Consider the following 19,777-nt stretch of genomic DNA (forward strand, 5'->3'; position numbering starts at 1 on the left):
CGCCAGCGCACATAAAAAGATGGGGGAGCAGCCGGCACCTACGCTAGACAAGTTCTCGTACGGTTTACTCCTGCTCCCCACATCCCTAAACCCAAACCGATCTGGGGGAGCGCTGCACGACGGGAAGATCATCTCCAAGCTCTGCCTCTGTCCCAGGGCAGTGCCGGTGGCGCCCGGAGGGACGCCGCTACCTGCAACGAACAACTTCACCGAGCCTGCATCAAGCCTGCATCAAGCAGGCACGGGACTTCGCACCGTCGACACCAATGGCTGCTTCCATTGGTGGTAAGAACCTAATCCATCTCTCTGATCTGTGCTATTAGGTGATCTAATGCCTAGCTTACGATCTGTTAAGTAGATCCTACGGGATTATAAACAATAACAATGGTATCCTGAGCATGGTTAAGCCTAGATTAGATCCCTAAGGTGAACTGTTTAAGTTTGATGATCCTGATTACGTACTGATGATTAAGGTTAAGGATAATGGTTCATGATTAAGGCTAGATTGCCCTCTGTTGAAGTCAATGTTTAATCTCTAGGGTTATGTGGTTTCGGTTTAGATCTAATTTGCTATGGGATTAGTGTTAATGATTCAATAATGATGATTAATCCATTCGGTTAGTCTAACAACACCATGCTTCCGCATCAAGATATGTGAATTAACACTGCTTTTAGTCCCTGTTAGCAATTAGATTGAACTAGCGAAGTTAAAGTCAGCCGAACCCTAACTCTAGAAATTCCTCAATTTTGGAACCCTAGAAAGTCAAAATCATGCCTCAAATTGAAAGAAATTAAACAAAGGAGGGGCTGGATCTTACGTTTGTTGAGCATGACGGCCTTCGGGTCCGACGGCCACCGCCATTGGGGCACGGAATGGCCGGAACGCCGCCGCCCCTCGGGACGGCGAGCGGAATGAAGCAGCAGCCGCCGCTGCTGCGCTCACGCACGCGCGCGTCGCCTGGCCTCCGCGCCTTGCACGCCGCCGTCGCCGTCGAACGCCTGCGCCGGCAGCAGCCGGCGAAATGACCTCCCTTCCGCCGCACAAGTCGCCGTGCGCGCGACGCTGGAGCTACGCTCGCCGGAGGAGCACGCAGGACTCGGTCCGTCGCACGCTGCTCTGGCTTGGGCAGCCACCGCGCCGCCATGGCCGGCGAGCCTCGAGCTGCCGCGCGGTCGCCGCTCGTCTGGATTGAGCGAGGAAATCGGGAGGAGATGGGGAAATGAGGGCTATGGTTTGACCCTCGCTCGTTTTTGCTCCATGCGGGACGATCACGGCCATCGGCCCGATCGAATGGGCGAGAGCGATGGGTGGCTCAGGGCAGGCCTTCGGGCATACGTTCTCGCGGCTGGGCTTCGGCCCAAGTTGTCTTAGCCCGCAGAAAAGGTGTTTTTTTGTTTATTGGGCTAGGATTTAAAGAGCTGCCGTGGGTTTTGGGCTAATATTGAAGTTTCTATGCGTTTTCTATTTATTCAGTATATTTCCGTATTATGATTATTCCCAAAATGTTCTTGCACTGTTATAAATAGAAAATTGCCAGAAAATGATTCTGAAAATTATGGTTTAGTTTTCTGAATGAAATGAAACCAACGAGAAATTTTATTTAGAAAACTTTTATGAATTAATGTTTGTGTCATTTTATGGCACATTTATGTTCATCCCATGGTAATATCAATAAATGGTGAATTATTAATGTTGGAAAATTGATATTACACATGAGATTAATGTGATCATTTTTGTAATACAGACCAACGTTGTTTTACATTTTTTGAATCACTCTGTTAATTCCTTATTATTTTCTGCCCAACGGTGATATAATTTGGAGTTAATTTTTGCATGAAAATTGATCAAACCAACGTAGGTTAATTTTTGTGCAATTTAATTTAACTATGACGTTCTTTTCCTTTACTTATGATATTTCGAAATCATGACAGCTTCCGGTTCTCGTGGCCTCGAGATTGAGCCACTTACTGGGAATAACTTCCAATCGTGGAAGGACTCGTTGCTTTTGCACCTCGGATGGCATGAGGTTGACCTCGCATTGAGGGAAAGCAAACCAGTGGAACCTGCAAAGGGTGCCACTGGGTATGCTGAGCTTAAGAAAGATTATGATACTAAAGTTGAGAAGTGGGAGAGGTCAAACAGAATGGCGCTCCTAATTATGAACTTCTCCATCTCGACTGAGATTAAAGGGGCTATTCCAGCCAATGAAAGTGCCGCCGAATTTTTGAAATCGGTGGAAGAACAATTTAAGGGCTCAGAGAAAGTGTATGCAGATGAGCTTTTGCACAAGCTGCTTGCAAAATATGACGGGCATGGAAATGTGAGGGAGCACATCTTAAGTATGAGCAATGCCGTGACAAAGCTTAAAACCATGAAGTGTGACTTGAACGAAGAGCTTCTGGTGCTCCTAGTTTTTAGGTCACTATCCTCACAATTCAATCCATTCAAGATAAACTATAACTCTCTTGAAACCAAATGGAAACTATCTGAACTCATTGCACATTGCGTTCAGGAGGAAGAGAGAATGAAGAGTGAGCAGAAAGATCAAGCTCTCCATGTTAACTCTGCAAAGAGGAAGCATGAGAACCATGCTCATAACAATAATGTGCCCAACAAAAAGCAGTATTCCAAAAAGAATCCTCCAAAGCCTGAGCAATGCAACGAGGCAAGTTGTTCACGTCCCGCACCTTCAGCGGCTACTTCAATTAATCTTACAAATGCCGCTGGAGAAAGACTTGGCAATTTTTGCAAGCAGCCAAATCATTTCAAGGCAGACTGTCCAGGTTTTCTTAAGTGGCTGAATAAAAAGGGTAAGGATGAGATCACTCTTGTAGATGAATCTCTATATGTTGATTTTTCTGAATCTACATGGTGGATTGACTCAGGTGCGACTGTTCATGTCGCGAATTCTTTGCAGGGATTCCATATAAGCCACACCCTAAAGGGAACAAGAAGACTTAATGTCGCGAATGGGAAGGAGGCTGAAGTTGAAGTCGTGGGCTCCCTCACCTTGAAGTTGCACACTGGTTTCCTACTTCAGCTCAAGGACATTCTTTATGTGCCTACTTTGAGTAGGAATTTGATTTTAGTTTCATGTTTAGATGATTTTGGATTTCATTGTACCTTTGGGGAGAAACAATGTTTTTTAAAGTATTGTAATAAGGATGTTGGTCTCGCCGTCCGACGAGGCAAACTTTATATGTTAAATCTTTCCGGTTATCCTATGTGTGTGAATCTCTGCGAAATGAATATGAATGAACGCAATCATAAAAAGAATGGGAGAAGTATCAATCCTTCTTCGAAATTGTGGCATCGTCGCTTGGGCCACATTTCGAGGGGGAGAATGGAACGATTGATTAAAGAAGAAATACTTCATCCGCTAGATTTCTCTGATGCGGGCAATTGTATTGACTGTATTAAGGGAAAATATGTGAAAACAATTAAGAAAGGAGCAGTAAGAGCCACATCGGTCCTTGAACTTATTCATACTGACATATGCGGACCTTTTAACGTAAAGTCTATGGATGGTTTTGATTCTTTCATTACCTTCACAGACGATTTCTCTCGCTATGGCTACATTTACCCCATATGTGATCGATCCGAAGCTTTGGACAAATTTAAGATTTATAAAGCCGAGGTTGAAAATCAACTCAACCTAAAGATCAAAGTAGTACGGTCTGACTGCAGGGGAGAATATTATGGCAGGCATGCTCCTTACGGGCAAATTCCAGGACCGTTTGCAAAATATCTTGCTGAAAATGGAATAATTTCCCAATATTCAATGCCTGGTGAACCTCAGCAAAATGGCGTAGCTGAGCGTCGCAACCGCACTCTTATGGATATGGTACGTAGCATGCTTAGTCATGCGAACTTACCAGTAAGCCTTTGGATGGAGGCATTGAAAACAGCTGCACACATCCTAAATCTTGCTCCAACTAAGTCAGCACCGAGCACACCTTACGAGATGTGAGCGGGAAAGAAACCGAGCTTGAATTACTTACGAGTGTGGGGCTGCCCGGCTGAAGCTAAAGTATTCAATCCACATATTAAGAAATTGGACCCAAAGACAGTTAGTTGTTTTTTCATTGGGTATCCTCATAGAGGAAAAGGATATCGCTTTTATTGCCCAGGTCATACCACCAAGTTTGTGGAAACTAGGCAAGCGGTGTTTTTTGAGGATAATGAAGTCACTGAGGTTAGGGCGATTGATCTTGAGGAGAAGCGGGTGTACGTTCCATCCCCGACTATCCAACAAAACTTTATCCCTATGCCTAATATGCACGAGACACCTACTGGTGATCCTGAACCTGAAGTGGATCCTCAATCCAACGAGGAGCCTCAGCATAATGAAGATCCTCAGCATGATGAGGATCCTCAGCCAAATGATGATCCTCAACCCAATGTTAATCCTCAACCTTCTCGGGCAAGAGAAAATGCACATACTAATGAGCCTACGAGAAGATCACAGCGGGAAAAGAAAAAGGCCATCTCTAGCGATTATGTCACTTTCATGTGTGAGGATGAAAATGACATAGGGAAGGCACAAGATCCGACCTCATATAAAGAAGCCACTAAAAGTGAAGACTCGTCCAAATGGTTGGTAGCCATGGAAGACGAATTGAAATCTATGAGCTCGAATGATGTTTGGGACTTAGTAGAAGTTCCTGATGGAGCCAAAAGGGTAGGCTGCAAGTGGGTCTACAAAACCAAATATGATTCCAAAGGGAATGTCGAAAGGTTCAAAGCAAGACTCGTAGCAAAAGGTTTTACACAGAGAGAAGGAATCGATTATAAGGAGACCTTCTCGCCTGTGTCATCCAAAGATTCTTTCAGAATTGTCATGGCACTTGTAGCTCATTATGATTTGGAGCTGCATCAAATGGATGTCAAGATGGCATTTCTGAATGGTGACTTAAAAGAAGAAGTTTACATGACTCAACCTGAAGGTTTTGTCATGGAAGGAAAAGAACACATGGCATGTTGTTTAAAGAAATCCATATATGGCTTGAGGCAAGCTTCAAGGCAGTGGTACCTAAAGTTCAATGAGATTATTAGAACTTTTGGTTTTAAAGAGAATGAAGTGGACAACTACATATATGTTAAATTTAAAGGCAGTAGGTTCACATTTTTAGTCCTATATGTGGATGATATTCTATTGGCTTGCAGCAATAAAGATATGCTGCATGAGACCAAGAGATTTCTGTCCTCAAAATTTGACATGAAGGATCTCGGTGAAGCCTCGTATGTCCTTGGCATCGAGATTCATCGAGATAGGTCCAAAGGAACATTAGGACTATCGCAAAAGGCATACTTTGAGAGAGTACTAGAGAAATTCAATATGCATAAGTGCTCTTCCTCACCTGCCCCCATAGTTAAGGGCGATAAGTTTGGGACATTCCAATGTCCGAGGAACCAAAATGAAACTGATCAGATGAAGTCGGTTCCTTATGCTTCAACTGTCGGAAGCATCATGTATGCTCAAGTATGTACACGCCCTGACTTAGCTTTTGTAACCGGGATGCTTGGCAGATTTCAATCTAATCCAGGACCGGACCACTGGAAAGCCGCAAAGAAAGTCTTGCGTTATATGCAAGGTACTAAAAATTTCATGCTTACATATAGAAAGTCCGATAACCTGGAAGTTATTGGTTATTCAGACTCTGATCTTGCCGGGTGTGTGGATAGTATGAAATCCACGTCAGGTTATATATTCACACTCGCTGGAGGAGCCATATCGTGGAAAAGCTCCAAGCAAAAGATAGTTGCCTCATCTACCATGATCGTAGAATATCTAGCATGTTTTGAGGCCACCGGGCAGGCTGTATTCCTAAAGAATTTCATTCCCGGACTTAAAGTGGTTGACAGCATTTCCAAACCACTGACATTGTACTGCGATAATGAACCCGCAGTTTTCTATGTGAATAACTGAAGGAAATATGCCCTAGAGGCAATAATAAAGTTATTATTTATTTCCTTATATCATGATAAATGTTTATTATTCATGCTAGAATTGTATTAACCGGAAACATAATACATGTGTGAATACATAGACAAACAGAGTGTCACTAGTATGCCTCTACTTGACTAGCTCGTTAATCGAAGATGGTTATGTTTCCTAACCATAAACAAAAGAGTTGTTATTTGATTAACGGGATCACATCATTAGGAGAATGATGTGATTGACATGACCCATTCCATTAGCTTAGCACCCGATCGTTTAGTATGTTGCTATTGCTTTCTTCATGACTTATACATGTTCCTATGACTATGAGATTATGCAACTCCCGTTTGCCGGAGGAACACTCTGTGTGCTACCAAACATCACAACATAACTGAGTGATTATAAAGGAGCTCTACAGGTGTCTCCAAAGGTACATGTTGGGTTTGCGTATTTCGAGATTAGGATTTGTCACTCCGATTGTCGGAGAGGTATCTCTGGGCCCTCTTGGTAATGCACATCACATAAGCCTTGCAAGCATTGCAACTAATGAGTTAGTTGTGAGATGATGTATTACGGTACGAGTAAAGAGACTTGCCGGTAACGAGATTGAACTAGGTATTAAGATACCGACGATCGAATCTCGGGCAAGTAACATACCGATGACAAAGGGAACAACGTATGTTGTTATGCGGTCTAACCGATAAAAGAACTTCGTAGAATATGTAGGAGCCAATATGAGCATCCAGGTTCCGCTATTCATTATTGACCGGAGACGTGTCTCGGTCATGTCTACATTGTTCTCGAACCCGTAGGGTCCGCACGCTTAAGGTTTCGATGACAGTTATATTATGAGTTTATGCATTTTGATATACCGAAGTTTGTTCGGAGTCCCGGATGTGATCACGGACATGACGGGGAGTCTCGAAATGGTCGAGACATAAAGATTGATATATTGGAAGCCTATATTTGGATATCGGAAGTGTTCCGGGTGAAATCGGGATTTTACCGGAGTACCGGGAGGTTACCGGAACCCCCCGGGAGGTATATGGGCCTTAGTGGGCTTTAGTGGAAGAGAGGAGAGGTGGCCAGGGCTGGGCCGCGCGCCCCTCCCCCCCTAGTCCGAATAGGACAAGGAGAGGGGGGCGGCGCCCCCCTTCCTTCTCTCTCTCCTCTTTCCCCCTCCCGAATCCTATTCCAACTAGGAAAGGGGGGGAATCCTACTCCCGGTGGGAGTAGGACTCCTCCTGGCGCGCCCTCCTCCTGGCCGGCCGCACCCCCTCCTTGATCCTTTATATACGGGGGCAGGGGGCACCCCTAGACACACAAGTTGATCCACGTGATCATATTCTTAGCCGTGTGCGGTGCCCCCTTCCACCATAGTCCTCGATAATATTGTAGCGGTGCTTAGGCGAAGCCCTGTGACGGTAGTACATCAAGATCGTCACCACGTCATCGTGCTGACGGAACTCTTCCCCGACACTTTGCTGGATCGGAGTCCGGGGATCGTCATCGAGCTGAACGTGTGCTAGAACTCGGAGGTGACGTAGTTTCGGTGCTTGATCGGTCGGGCCGTGAAGACGTACGACTACATCAACCGCGTTGTGCTAACGCTTCCGCTGTCGGTCTACAAGGGTACGTAGATCACACTCTCCCCTCTCGTTGCTATGCATCACCATGATCTTGCGTGTGCGTAGGAATTTTTTTTGAAATTACTACGTTCCCCAACAGTGGCATCCGAGCCTAGGTTTTATGTGTTGATGTTATATGCACGAGTAGAACACAAGTGAGTTGTGGGCGATATAAGTCATACTGCTTACCAGCATGTCATACTTTGGTTGGGCGGTATTGTTGGACGAAGTGGCCCGGACCGACATGACGTGTACGCTTATGCGAGACCGGTTCTCCCGACGTGCTTTGCACAAAGGTGGCTAGCGGGTGACAGTTTCTCCAACTTTAGTTGAACCGAGTGTGGCTACACCCGGTCCTTGCGAAGGTTAAAACAACACCAACTTGACAAACTATCGTTGTGGTTTTGATGCGTAGGTAAGATTGGTTCTTGCTTAAGCCCGTAGCAGCCACGTAAAACTTGCAACAACAAAGTAGAGGACGTCTAACTTGTTTTTGCAGGGCATGTTGTGATGTGATATGGTCAAGACATGATGCTAAATTTTATTGTATGAGATGATCATGTTTTGTAACCGAGTTATCGGCAACTGGCAGGAGCCATATGGTTGTCGCTTTATTGTATGCAACGCAATCGCGCTGTAATGCTTTACTTTATCACTAAGCGGTACCGATAGTCGTGGAAGCATAAGATTGGCGAGACGACAACGATGCTACGATGGAGATCAAGGTGTCGCGCCGGTGACGATGATGATCATGACGGTGCTTCAAATATGGAGATCACAAGCACAAGATGATGGTGGCCATATCATATCACTTATATTGATTGCATGTGATGTTTATCTTTTATGCATCTTATCTTGCTTTGATTGACGGTAGCATTATAAGATGATCTATCACTAATTATCAAGAAGTGTTCTCCCTGAGTATGCACCGTTGCGAAAGTTCTTCGTGCTGAGACACCACGTGATGATCGGGTGTGATAAGCTCTACGTCCATCTACAACGGGTGCAAGCCAGTTTTGCACACGCAGAATACTCGGGTTATACTTGACGAGCCTAGCATATGCAGATATGGCCTCGGAACACGGAGACCGAAAGGTCGAGCGTGAATCATATAGTAGATATGATCAACATAACGATGTTCACCATTGAAAACTACTCCATCTCACGTGATGATCGGTTATGGTTTAGTTGATTTGGATCACGTGATCACTTAGAGGATTAGAGGGATGTCTATCTAAGTGGGAGTTCTTAAGTAATATGATTATTTGAACTTTAATTTATCATGAACTTAGTCCTGGTAGTATTTTGCAAATTATGTTGTAGATCAATAGCTCGCGTTGTTGCTTCCCTGTGTTTATTTTGATATGTTCCTAGAGAAAATTGTGTTGAAAGATGTTAGTAGCAATGATGCGGATTGGATCCGTGATCTGAGGTTTATCCACATTGCTGCACAGAAGAATTATGTCCTTGATGCACCGCTAGGTGATGGACCTATTGCAGGAGCAGATGCAGACGTTATGAACGTTTAGCTAGCTCAATATGATGACTACTTGATAGTTTAGTGCACCATGCTTAATGGCTTAGAATCGGGACTTCAAAGACGTTTTGAACGTCATGGAGCATATGAGATGTTCCAGGAGTTGAAGTTGATATTTCAAGCAAATACCCGAGTTGAGAGATATGAAGTCTCCAACAAGTTCTATAGCTAAAAGATGGAGGAGAATCGCTCAACTAGTGAGCATGTGCTCAGATTATCTGAGTACTACAATCGCTTGAATCAAGTGGGAGTTAATCTTCCAGATAAGATAGTGATTGACAGAATTCTCTAGTCACCATCACCAAGTTAGTAGAACTTCGTGATGAACTATGATATGCAAGGGATAACGGAAACGATTCCCAAGCTCTTCGTAATGCGGAAATTGACGAAGGTAGAAATCGAGAAAAACATCAAGTGTTGATGGTAGACAAGACCACTAGTTTCAAGAAAAGGGCAGAGGGAAGAAGGGGAACTTCAAGAAGAACAGCAAGCAAGTTGCTGCTCAAGTGAAGAAGCCCAAGTCTGGTCCTAAGCCTGAGACTAAGTGTTTCTACTGCAAAGGGACTGGTCACTGGAAGCGGAACTACCCCAAGTGATTGGCAGATAAGAAGGATGGCAAAGTGAACATAAGTATATTTGATATACATGTTATTGATGTGTACTTTACTAGTGTTTATAGCAACCCCTCAGTATTTGATACTAGTTCAGTTGCTAAGATTAGTAACTCGAAACGGGAGTTGCAGAATAAACAAAGACTAGTTAAGGGTGAAGTGACGATGTGTGTTGGAAGTGGTTCCAAGATTGATATGATCATCATCGCACACTCCCTATACTTTCGGGATTAGTGTTGAACCTGAATAAGTGTTATTTGGTGTTTGCGTTGAGCATGAATATGATTTGATCATGTTTATTGTAATACGGTTATTCATTTAAGTAAGAGAATAAATTGTTGTTCTGTTTACATGAATAAAACCTTATATGGTTACACACCCAATGAAAATAGTTCGTTGGATCTCGATCATAGTGATACACATAATCATAATATTGAAACCAAAAGATGCAAAGTTAATAATGATAGTGCAACTTATTTGTGGCACTGCCGTTTTGGTCATATTGGTGTAAAGTGCATGAAGAAACTCCATGCTAATGGGTTTTTGGAATCACTTGATTATGAATCAGTTGATGCTTGCGAACCATGCCTCATGGGCAAGATGACTAAAACACCGTTCTCCGGAACTATGGAGCGAGCAACTGACTTATTGGAAATAATACATACTGATGTATGAGATCCGATGAGTGTTAAGGCTCGTGGTGGGTATCATTATTTTCTGACCTTCACAGATGATTTGAGCAGATATGGGTATATCTACTTAATGAAACACAAGTCTGAAATATTTGAAAAGTTCAAAGAATTTCAGAGTGAAGTGGAGAATCATCGTAACAAGAAAATAAAAGTTTCTACGATATGATCGCAGAGGTAAAATATTTGAGTTACGAGTCTGGCCTTCAGTTAAAACAATGTGAAATAGTTTCACTACTCACGCCACCTGGAACACCACAGCATAATGGTGTGTCCGAACATCATAACCGTACTTTATTAGATATGGTGTGATCTATGATGTCTCTTACCGATCTACCACTATCGTTTTGGGGTTATGCATTAAAGACAGCTGCATTCACGTTTAAAAGGGCACCATCTAAGTCCGTTGAGACGACACAATCTGAACTGTGGTTTAGCAAGAAACCAAAGTTGTCGTTTCTTAAAGTTTGGGATTGTGATGCTTATATGAAAAAGTTTCATCCTGATAAGCTCAAACCCAAATCGGAGAAATATGTCTTCATAGGATACCCAAAGGAGACTATTAGGTACACCTTCTATCACAGATCCGAAGGCAAGACATTTGTTGCTAAGAATGGATCCTTTCTAGAGAAGGAGTTTCTCTTAAAAGAAGTGAGTGGGAGGAAAGTAGAACTTGATAAGGTAATTGTACCTTCTTCCTTATTGAAAAGTAGTTCATCACAAGAAATCTGTTCCTGTGACTACTACACCAATTAGTGAGGAAGACTAATGATGATGATCATGTAACTTCAGATCAAGTTAATACCGGATCTCGTAGGTAAACCAGAGTGAGATCCGCACCAAAGTAGTATGGTAATCCTGTTCTGGAAGTCATGTTACTAGACCATGACGAACTTGCGAACTATGAGGAAGCGATGATGAGCATAGATTCCGCGAAATGGCTTGAGGCCATGAAATCTGAGATGAGATCCATGTATGAGAACAAAGTATGGACTTTGATTGATTTGCCCAATGATCGGCGAGCCATTGAGATTAAATGGATCTTCAAGAGGAAGATGGACGCTGATAGTAGTGTTACTATCCACAAAGCTAGAATTGTCGAAAAAAGGTTTTCGACAAGTTCAAGGTGTTGACTATGATGAGATTTTCTCACTCGTATCTATGCTTAAGTCTGTCCGAATCATGTTAGCAATTGCCGCATTTTATGAAATCCAACAAATGAATGTCAAAACTGCATTCCTGAATGGATTTCTGGAAGAAGAGTTGTATATGATGCAGCCGGAAGGTTTTGTCGATCCAAAAGGAGCTAACAAAGTGTGCAAGCTCCAGGGATCCATTTATGGACTGGTGCAAGCCTCTCGGAGTTGGAATAAACGCTTTGATAGTATGATCAAAGCATATAGTTTTATACAGACTTGCGGTGAAGCCTGTATTTACAAGAAAGTGAGTGGGAGCACTACAACATTTCTAATAAGTATATGTGAATGACATATTGTTGATCGGAAATAATGTAGAATTGTTCTGCAAAGCATAAAGGAGTGTTTTTAAAGAAGTTTTTCAAAGAAAGACCTCGGTGAAGCTGCTTACATATTAAGCATCAAAATCTATAGAGATAGATCAAGACGCTTGATAAGTTTTTTCAATGAGTACATACCTTGACAATATTTTGAAGTAGTTCAAAAATGGAACAGTCAAAGAAAGAGTTCTTGGCTGTGTTACAAGGTATGAAATTGAGTAAGACTCAAAGCCCGACCACGGCAGAAGATAGAAAGAGAATGAAAGTCATTCCCTATGCCTCAGCCATAGGTTCTATAAAGTATGCCATGATGTGTACCAGATCTATTGTATACCCTACACTGTGTTAAGCAAGGGAGTACAATAGTGATCTAAGAGTAGATCACTGGACATTGGTCAAAATTATCCTTAGTGGAATAAGGAAATATTTCTCGATTATGGAGGTGACAAAAGGTTCGTCGTAAAAAGTTACGTCGATGCAAGTTTTGACATAGATCTGGATGACTCTAAGTCTCGATCTAGATACATATTGAAAGTGGGAGCAATTAGCTAGAGTAGCTCCGTACAGAGCATTGTAGACATAGAATTCGCAAAATACTTACGGATCTGTATGTGACAGACCCGTTGACTAAAATTATCTCACAAACAAAACATGATCACACCTTAGTACTCTTTGGGTGTTAATCACATAAATGATGTGAACTAGATTATTGACTCTAGTAAACCCTTTGGGTATAGGTCACATGACGATGTGAACTATGGGTGTTAATCACATGGTGATGTGAACTCTTAGTGTTAAATCACATGGCGATGTGAACTAGATTATTGACTCTAGTGCAAGTGGGAGACTGAAGGAAATATGCCCTAGAGGCAATAATAAAGTTATTATTTATTTCCTTATATCATGATAAATGTTTATTATTCATGCTAGAATTGTATTAACCGGAAACATAATACATGTGTGAATACATAGACAAACAGAGTGTCACTAGTATGCCTCTACTTGACTAGCTCGTTAATCGAAGATGGTTATGTTTCCTAACCATAAACAAAAGAGTTGTTATTTGATTAACGGGATCACATCATTAGGAGAATGATGTGATTGACATGACCCATTCCATTAGCTTAGCACCCGATCGTTTAGTATGTTGCTATTGCTTTCTTCATGACTTATACATGTTCCTATGACTATGAGATTATGCAACTCCCGTTTGCCGGAGGAACACTTTGTGTGCTACCAAACGTCACAACGTAACTGGGTGATTATAAAGGAGCTCTACAGGTGTCTCCAAAGGTACATGTTGGGTTGGCGTATTTCGAGATTAGGATTTGTCACTCCGATTGTCGGAGAGGTATCTCTGGGCCCTCTCGGTAATGCACATCACATAAGCCTTGCAAGCATTGCAACTAACGAGTTAGTTGTGAGATGATGTATTACGGAACGAGTAAAGAGACTTGCTGGTAACGAGATTGAACTAGGTATTAAGATACCAACGATCGAATCTCGGGCAAGTAACATACCGATGAAAAAGGGAACAACATATGTTGTTATGCGGTCTGACCGATAAAAGATCTTCGTAGAATATGTAGGAGCCAATATGAGCATCCAGGTTCCGCTATTGGTTATTGACCGGAGACGTGTCTCGGTCATGTCTACATTGTTCTCGAACCCGTAGGGTCCGCACGCTTAAGGTTTCGATGACAGTTATATTATGAGTTTATGCATTTTGATATACCGAAGTTTGTTCGGAGTCCCGGATGTGATCACGGACATGACGAGGATTCTCGAAATGGTCGAGACATAAAGATTGATATATTGGAAGCCTATATTTGGATATCGGAAGTGTTCCGGGTGAAATCGGGATTTTACCGGAGTACCGGGAGGTTACCGGAACCCCCCGGGAGGTATATGGGCCTTAGTGGGCTTTAGTGGAAGAGAGGAGAGGTGGCCAGGGCTGGGCCGCGCGCCCCTCCCCCCTAGTCCGAATAGGACAAGGAGAGGGGGGCGCCCCCCCCTTCCTTCTCTCTCTCCTCTTTCCCCCTCCCGAATCCTATTCCAACTAGGAAAGGGGGGGAATCCTACTCCCGGTGGGAGTAGGACTCCTCCTGGCGCGCCCTCCTCCTGGCCGGCCGCACCCCCTTCTTGATCCTTTATATACGGGGGCAGGGGGCACCCCTAGACACACAAGTTGATCCACGTGATCATATTCTTAGCCGTGTGCGGTGCCCCCTTCCACCATAGTCCTCGATAATATTGTAGCGGTGCTTAGGCGAAGCCCTGCGACGGTAGTACATCAAGATCGTCACCACACCGTCGTGCTGACGGAACTCTTCCCCGACACTTTGCTGGATCGGAGTCCAGGGATCGTCATCGAGCTGAACGTGTGCTAGAACTCGGAGGTGCCGTAGTTTCGGTGCTTGATCGGTCGGGCCGTGAAGACGTACGACTACATCAACCGCGTTGTGCTAATGCTTCCGTTGTCGGTCTACAAGGGTACGTAGATCACACTCTCCCCTCTCGTTGCTATGCATCACCATGATCTTGCGTGTGCATAGGATTTTTTTTTGAAATTACTACGTTCCCCAACAATAACAAGTCAAGTGCTGCTGCCAGGCACATTGACCTAAAGTACCATGTTGTTCAACATAGAATCCAGGATCAAACTATTAATGTTAAGCATATCAGTACGGCACGTATGCTTGCGGATCCGCTTACTAAAGGCTTACCACCCAATATATTTCATGAGCATGTAGCCGGCATCGCATTATTGGAAGCCTCTTGATTCTGGAATTATGGGACCGCTAATATAAACCACTCCCAATAAGTAAAATGTTTCCTTTTCGAAATAGGATGTGTGCTATGAATATTGAGGTTCAATGGCTTTTTCATCGGTTGTTGTAACACCTTACTCTGGTATATTATTCCTATGGAGAATGGACAAAAGTCATTGAGCCTAACGATCAAGGGGGAGAATGTTGGTATTGATCTAGAGGCCCAATGGGCCAAAACGAAAATAAAAGACCAGAAATGAAGTTACGTTAAAGAGAGAAACAGGGAGGCCACGAACCAACGTTCGTACCTCTCGATCTCAACTTACGCGCCCTGATCGGGGGCACCCTAACCAACTATAGTTTTGGTCCCCTGTCGCCAGCACACATAAAAAGATGGGGGAGCAGCCGGCACCTACGCTAGACAAGTTCTCGTACGGTTTACTCCTGCTCCCCCCATCCCTAAACCCTAACCAATGTGGGGGAGCGCTGCACGACGGGAAGATCATCTCCAAGCTCTGCCCCTGTCCCAGGGCAGTGCCGGTGGCGCCCGGAGGGACGCCGCTACCTGCAACGAGCAACTTCACCGAGCCTGCATCGAGCAGGCACGGGACTTCGCACCGTCGACACCAATGGCTTCTTCCATTGGTGGTAAGAACCTAATCCATCTCTCTGATCTGTGCTATTAGGTGATCTAATGTCTGGCTTACGATCTGTTAAGTAGATCCTACGGGATTACAAACAATAACAACCCCTCACCTAGAAAACCAGATTCCAGGTGTTTTGCCCCAATGTATTGATACCCGTCTAAATGGCCCCCCTAGGGTGGTTTTGCTGATGTGGCATACTACGTGGATGATGACATGGCCGTGTCCAGGGCAGGAGCCGGGGCTAGGTGTGGGCCCACGCGGTCAGGGTCTCCTACATGACAGCTGCTCTAGCACTGCTGGGGACTAGGGTGCTGGTGATTGGCATGCAGATCTAGACAGGGGAGACTGGAATGTATTTTGGTCTTTTTTAGTGCAAGCAAACCCATTTTCACTCTCTCTCTCTCTAAAAACCATGGCCCACAAATTATCTCTTGATTGTAAAACTATCACATACAAATCAATCAAGGGAATGCTGATGAAAGAGGAAGAGCCAGTATGCCGACGACTTGGTTACGACTTCTTTACCATCGCGAACTATTGTACTCTTATGTGATATTGGGAGAAGATCACCATCCCTCTCATCCGATCTGCTTGCGAGATCATCGCCACCCCTCTTAGTTCCCCTCTTACCTTTCCGCACCTTCTCCGAGACTGCTGCATGATTTTTTGGGGGAAAAACAAGGGGAAAAATGTGGATTCACTAACAGTAAAGCAATGTGGTAAAACTTTTACAAATCAATCAAGTCAAAAGGGGTGCTAATAAAAGAGGAAGAGGCAGCATACATGAGGCCATCGGCTCGGATTCCCTTCCTTTACTATTGCAAGCTCGTCTACTCTTATGTGACCTTCATGTGCGATCGTCGCCACCCCTCTTAGTCCTGCTCATCTTTTCTTAGACTGAAGCAGTTTTATTTTCTGCAGGAGGCAAGCTGTAGAGTTATCAACAGTAAGTCAGTAAAGCAATGCTGTAAAATTTTCAGGCCGAACAATCTAAGGGACGATATGTGAACTTAGCCCCAAACACCAACTTTGAATTTTATTTTTTTGGAAGTAACCGGGGGGCATTAAGGCCACCTGAATCTGAATTTTCATTAGCCGAGAAACCGGCAAAGCCACACAACTACACAAGGTTCAGAACTCCAGATCGGAGAACAGGGGTCAAGGCCACAGGCGGCACTCTATCTACGGCAACGCGGCAAAACGCTAACTTTGAAAGTTTTTGGTTGAGGCCCCAATTGAAGGTTCCCATAGCAATTTTGGTTGAAGCCCCAGACATCCGATGACTTTTTTTTTTTGCAGAAAATCAAAGTACAAAATAGCTTGAATTAGGGTTTGGGTGCTCGGTTTTGCACAGCGGGAAGGGCAGGACAGGGAACGGTAGAGACGCACCTGGTTGATGATCGTCGCCAGCAAGAGGGTCCGGCGAAGAGGGCCGTGCCGCTCGCCCAGCCGTATCTATCTATCTTTTTTATTTTTTTTGAGCAACTGCCGTTCTATATCTATGGAGAGTCGGTGGCCGACTCCTGCGGGATATCAGCCAGGCTATGGGCCCAGCCAGGAAGTAACGGGCCTCGGGATAGGGACTATGGTAGCAGCCCGACTCGTAGGGAAGAGTCAGCCCGTTTTCTTTTATTTTTCATTCTTCCTTTTTTCCTTTTTTCTAGGAAATGCCATCATGGCTAGTTTTATTTCATCTCAAATAATGAAAAATCATCCAAAATAAGGTTACGGATAAAAGAGGGAGGATTGTCCGTCCACACACCCGGAGGATCAACCCTAGCCCTTCTAGCCAGCTCATGAGCCACGCGATTCGAATCACGCGCACAATGCTCAAAACTAACATGGCCAAAATAATTACAAATCTCAAAGCAATCATTTTAATTATATATTAATATAACAAGCGAATTTCGCGAGCGTTACGACGGGACAGAAAAGAAAAATGGATTTGCTTTTTTTTTAGGATCCATCTAACTCCTACACTATTTGATTAATCAGACACAAAAAAAAGGCAAACCAACCTGCGATTGGACTTTTAGAAGGACAGTTGTATCGTCAGCCTATCATGGTTTAAGTCCTAAACTTGACACTTATGCTCGCATTTTTCTGAATTTATTTCTGGCCTTTCTGCGATGTGCGTTCAGTGGGAGGAGACGTTTCCATCGACTACAAAGTTTCTGTGACGCTTTGTCAATCACAAGATGATGTGCCGGCTCAGTCTCTCGAAGGTGCTCATAGGGATAGGGTATGCATACCGTTCATAGAGATGAGTGTATGTGCAAGCGTCTGTGTTCGTACTATGTTAGAAAAACACAAAAATAAAAGGAAAAAATCCCAACAAATATCTGCATAAAATTCAATGATATTTTTTTTGCGGGTGAACGATGTACTCCCTCTATAAACAAATATAAAACGCTTTAGATGAGGGAGTTCTTTTTTGTTGTGGAAGATGAGACATAGTTATTTCTCTTTTTTTTGCGATCATAGCTATTTTTCATTTAGATGAGAGGTAGACACATTTTTGGTTTATTCACCAGCAAATCATTTAGATGAGAGATATAGTACATGTTATCCGAAGTAAATAAAACACCCTTATGTTGACGTATCTCACACGCATTCACAATCACACTGGCATATATAAGGTGCGCGACTGCACGTACTTGAAGCTTCGTGGCAAGCTCAGGTGGACGTGGAGGTGCCCCCCTTGAGAGTGCCCATCCACGCCGGCGGTAGCATCCCAGTCTGCTCGTGCACCGTCGTTAGCAACGGCGGCAACATCCTGTACACCCCGGCCATCTCCTTCATGGCGCCGTCACCACCCTCGGAAGCAGAGCCGTTGCTCCACACGCTGATCTTGGGCTCGAGCCCCTTGATAGCGTCGGCGTTGATGCGCGCCATCTCCTGATACACGCCTGAGCTGATCATGAGGTAGTCACGGAGCGCGCCGTAGCTGCCGCCGAGCGCGCCGAGCATGGAGGACAGGTACACGCTCTGGGCCTCTCCCATGGCCGCCAGCCCCTCGGCCTCCTTGCGCTTGGCGTAGAGCTCGGCCTCGGCCTCCCGCTGCCGCGCGAAGAACTCCGCGTCCGCAGTCGCGCGGCGCGCCTCCGCCTGCCTCTCCTGCTCGAACAGCAGCGCCTCGGCCGCCTTCTGCCGGTTGTAGAGCTCCCAGTTGGCCTGCTGCACCTTCATCTCGTAGTCCACGACGGCCTTGCTGAGGTGCTCGGCCTTGAGCTTCTCCGTCTGCCTGGCGGCGTTGGTGCGCTCCACCTCCACCTGCAGCTGCGCGTCCCGTATGGCCACGGCCTTGGCCGCCTCCACCTCCGCCACCCTCGCCTGCTGCTCCCACCCGGCCTTCTTCATGGCCAGCTCCGCGTCGGCCTGCGCCACCTCGGCGTCCCTCTCGTTCCTGAACACCCTCACCTCCGCCGTCACCCTGGCCTCCTCCTTGGAGCCCTCCCCCTGGCGCTTCACCGTGTACACCTTGGTCTCGGCGTCCACCTTGGCGGCGTTCTGGCGCGTCATCCCCTCCCGCTCCTTGGCGCCGACCTCGCCCTTCATGCGCGCCTCGGCCACGTCCACCTTGGCCTGGTTGACGGCCTCCTGCTGCGTCTTCTGGCCGAGGTAGGAGAAGTACTCGTGCCCCGGCACGTCCACCAGCTGCTTCACGTTGGCGTTGTAGATGACGAGGCCGAACTGGTTGAGCTCCAGCTGCACGCTCTCGAACACGGCCTGCTTGAACGACTTGGTGCCGTGGAAGATCTGCTCCATGGTCATGGACGCCGCCAGCACGCGCGTCTCGCCCTCGATCACGCCCTTGACCAGCTCGTTGACGTGGCGGGAGAGCTTGTCGTGCGGGGAGATGAGCTTGGCGTAGCGGAGCAGGGACTCGACGTCGTCCGCGCGCGGGCCGATGGTGAAGACGGCGGGGAGCACGAAGGGGAGCTTCTCGGCGCTCATCGCCTGCACCTCGAAGGTGTAGTTCACCGGGGAGATGTCGAAGCGCGCGCACCGCTGCCCCGGCGCGATCCACGCCTTCTTCGCCAGCTTCACGTCGTCCACGCCGTACCCGGTGATGGCCAGGTACTCCGACGGGCTCGCGATTCGGTACACGAACCCCATGGCGCAAGCGAAGATGACAAGTGCAGGCTGTACGGTACTGAGCTAGACTGCTGCCAGGAACATGGATATGATGACAACTGACAACAAGCGTACGCAGCAGCATGTTATATATGCGAGGCTGGTCAACACATGCAACCACATAAATCTTTTCTTTTTGCGCCAAAAAACATTTTTTTTTACGGAACCTCGTCACACAAATCTTGCCCTGTATTTCCCGGTCATTGCTGGGATGCTCTTAGCTAGTTCCGCTTGATTCAGCCCGGGCTAATTTTCCAATTGGTCAGCATAGCGTGTAAGAAATTGTATTCCAATTTATA

At 45.4% G+C, this 19,777-nt stretch overlaps 1 protein-coding gene and 1 pseudogene across 1 annotated transcript; one reads left to right on the plus strand and one right to left on the minus strand.

Moving 5' to 3' along the window:
* The first annotated feature begins 1,696 nt into the window (after positions 1-1,696).
* LOC147964411 (uncharacterized) lies at positions 1,697-2,802 on the plus strand (annotated as a pseudogene).
* Positions 2,803-17,882: 15,080 nt separating this feature from the next.
* Positions 17,883-19,545, minus strand: LOC125514299 (flotillin-like protein 1). Its single transcript, XM_048679612.2, has one exon. It carries the CDS (start codon positions 19,458-19,460, stop codon positions 18,018-18,020), a length of 1,443 nt encoding a protein of 480 aa, XP_048535569.1. The 5' UTR covers positions 19,461-19,545; the 3' UTR covers positions 17,883-18,017.
* Positions 19,546-19,777: the final 232 nt, after the last annotated feature.

The sequence above is a fragment of the Triticum urartu genome, chromosome 6A (assembly GCF_056163025.1).
Source record: "Triticum urartu cultivar PI428250 chromosome 6A, HENAU_Tu73, whole genome shotgun sequence".
Lineage (NCBI taxonomy): Eukaryota > Viridiplantae > Streptophyta > Magnoliopsida > Poales > Poaceae > Triticum > Triticum urartu.

What these genes read in the sequence shown, in the direction of transcription:
- LOC125514299 (XM_048679612.2), bottom strand. Translation starts at nt 19,460, where the DNA reads ATGGGGTTCGTGTACCGAATCGCGAGCCCGTCGGAGTACCTGGCCATC.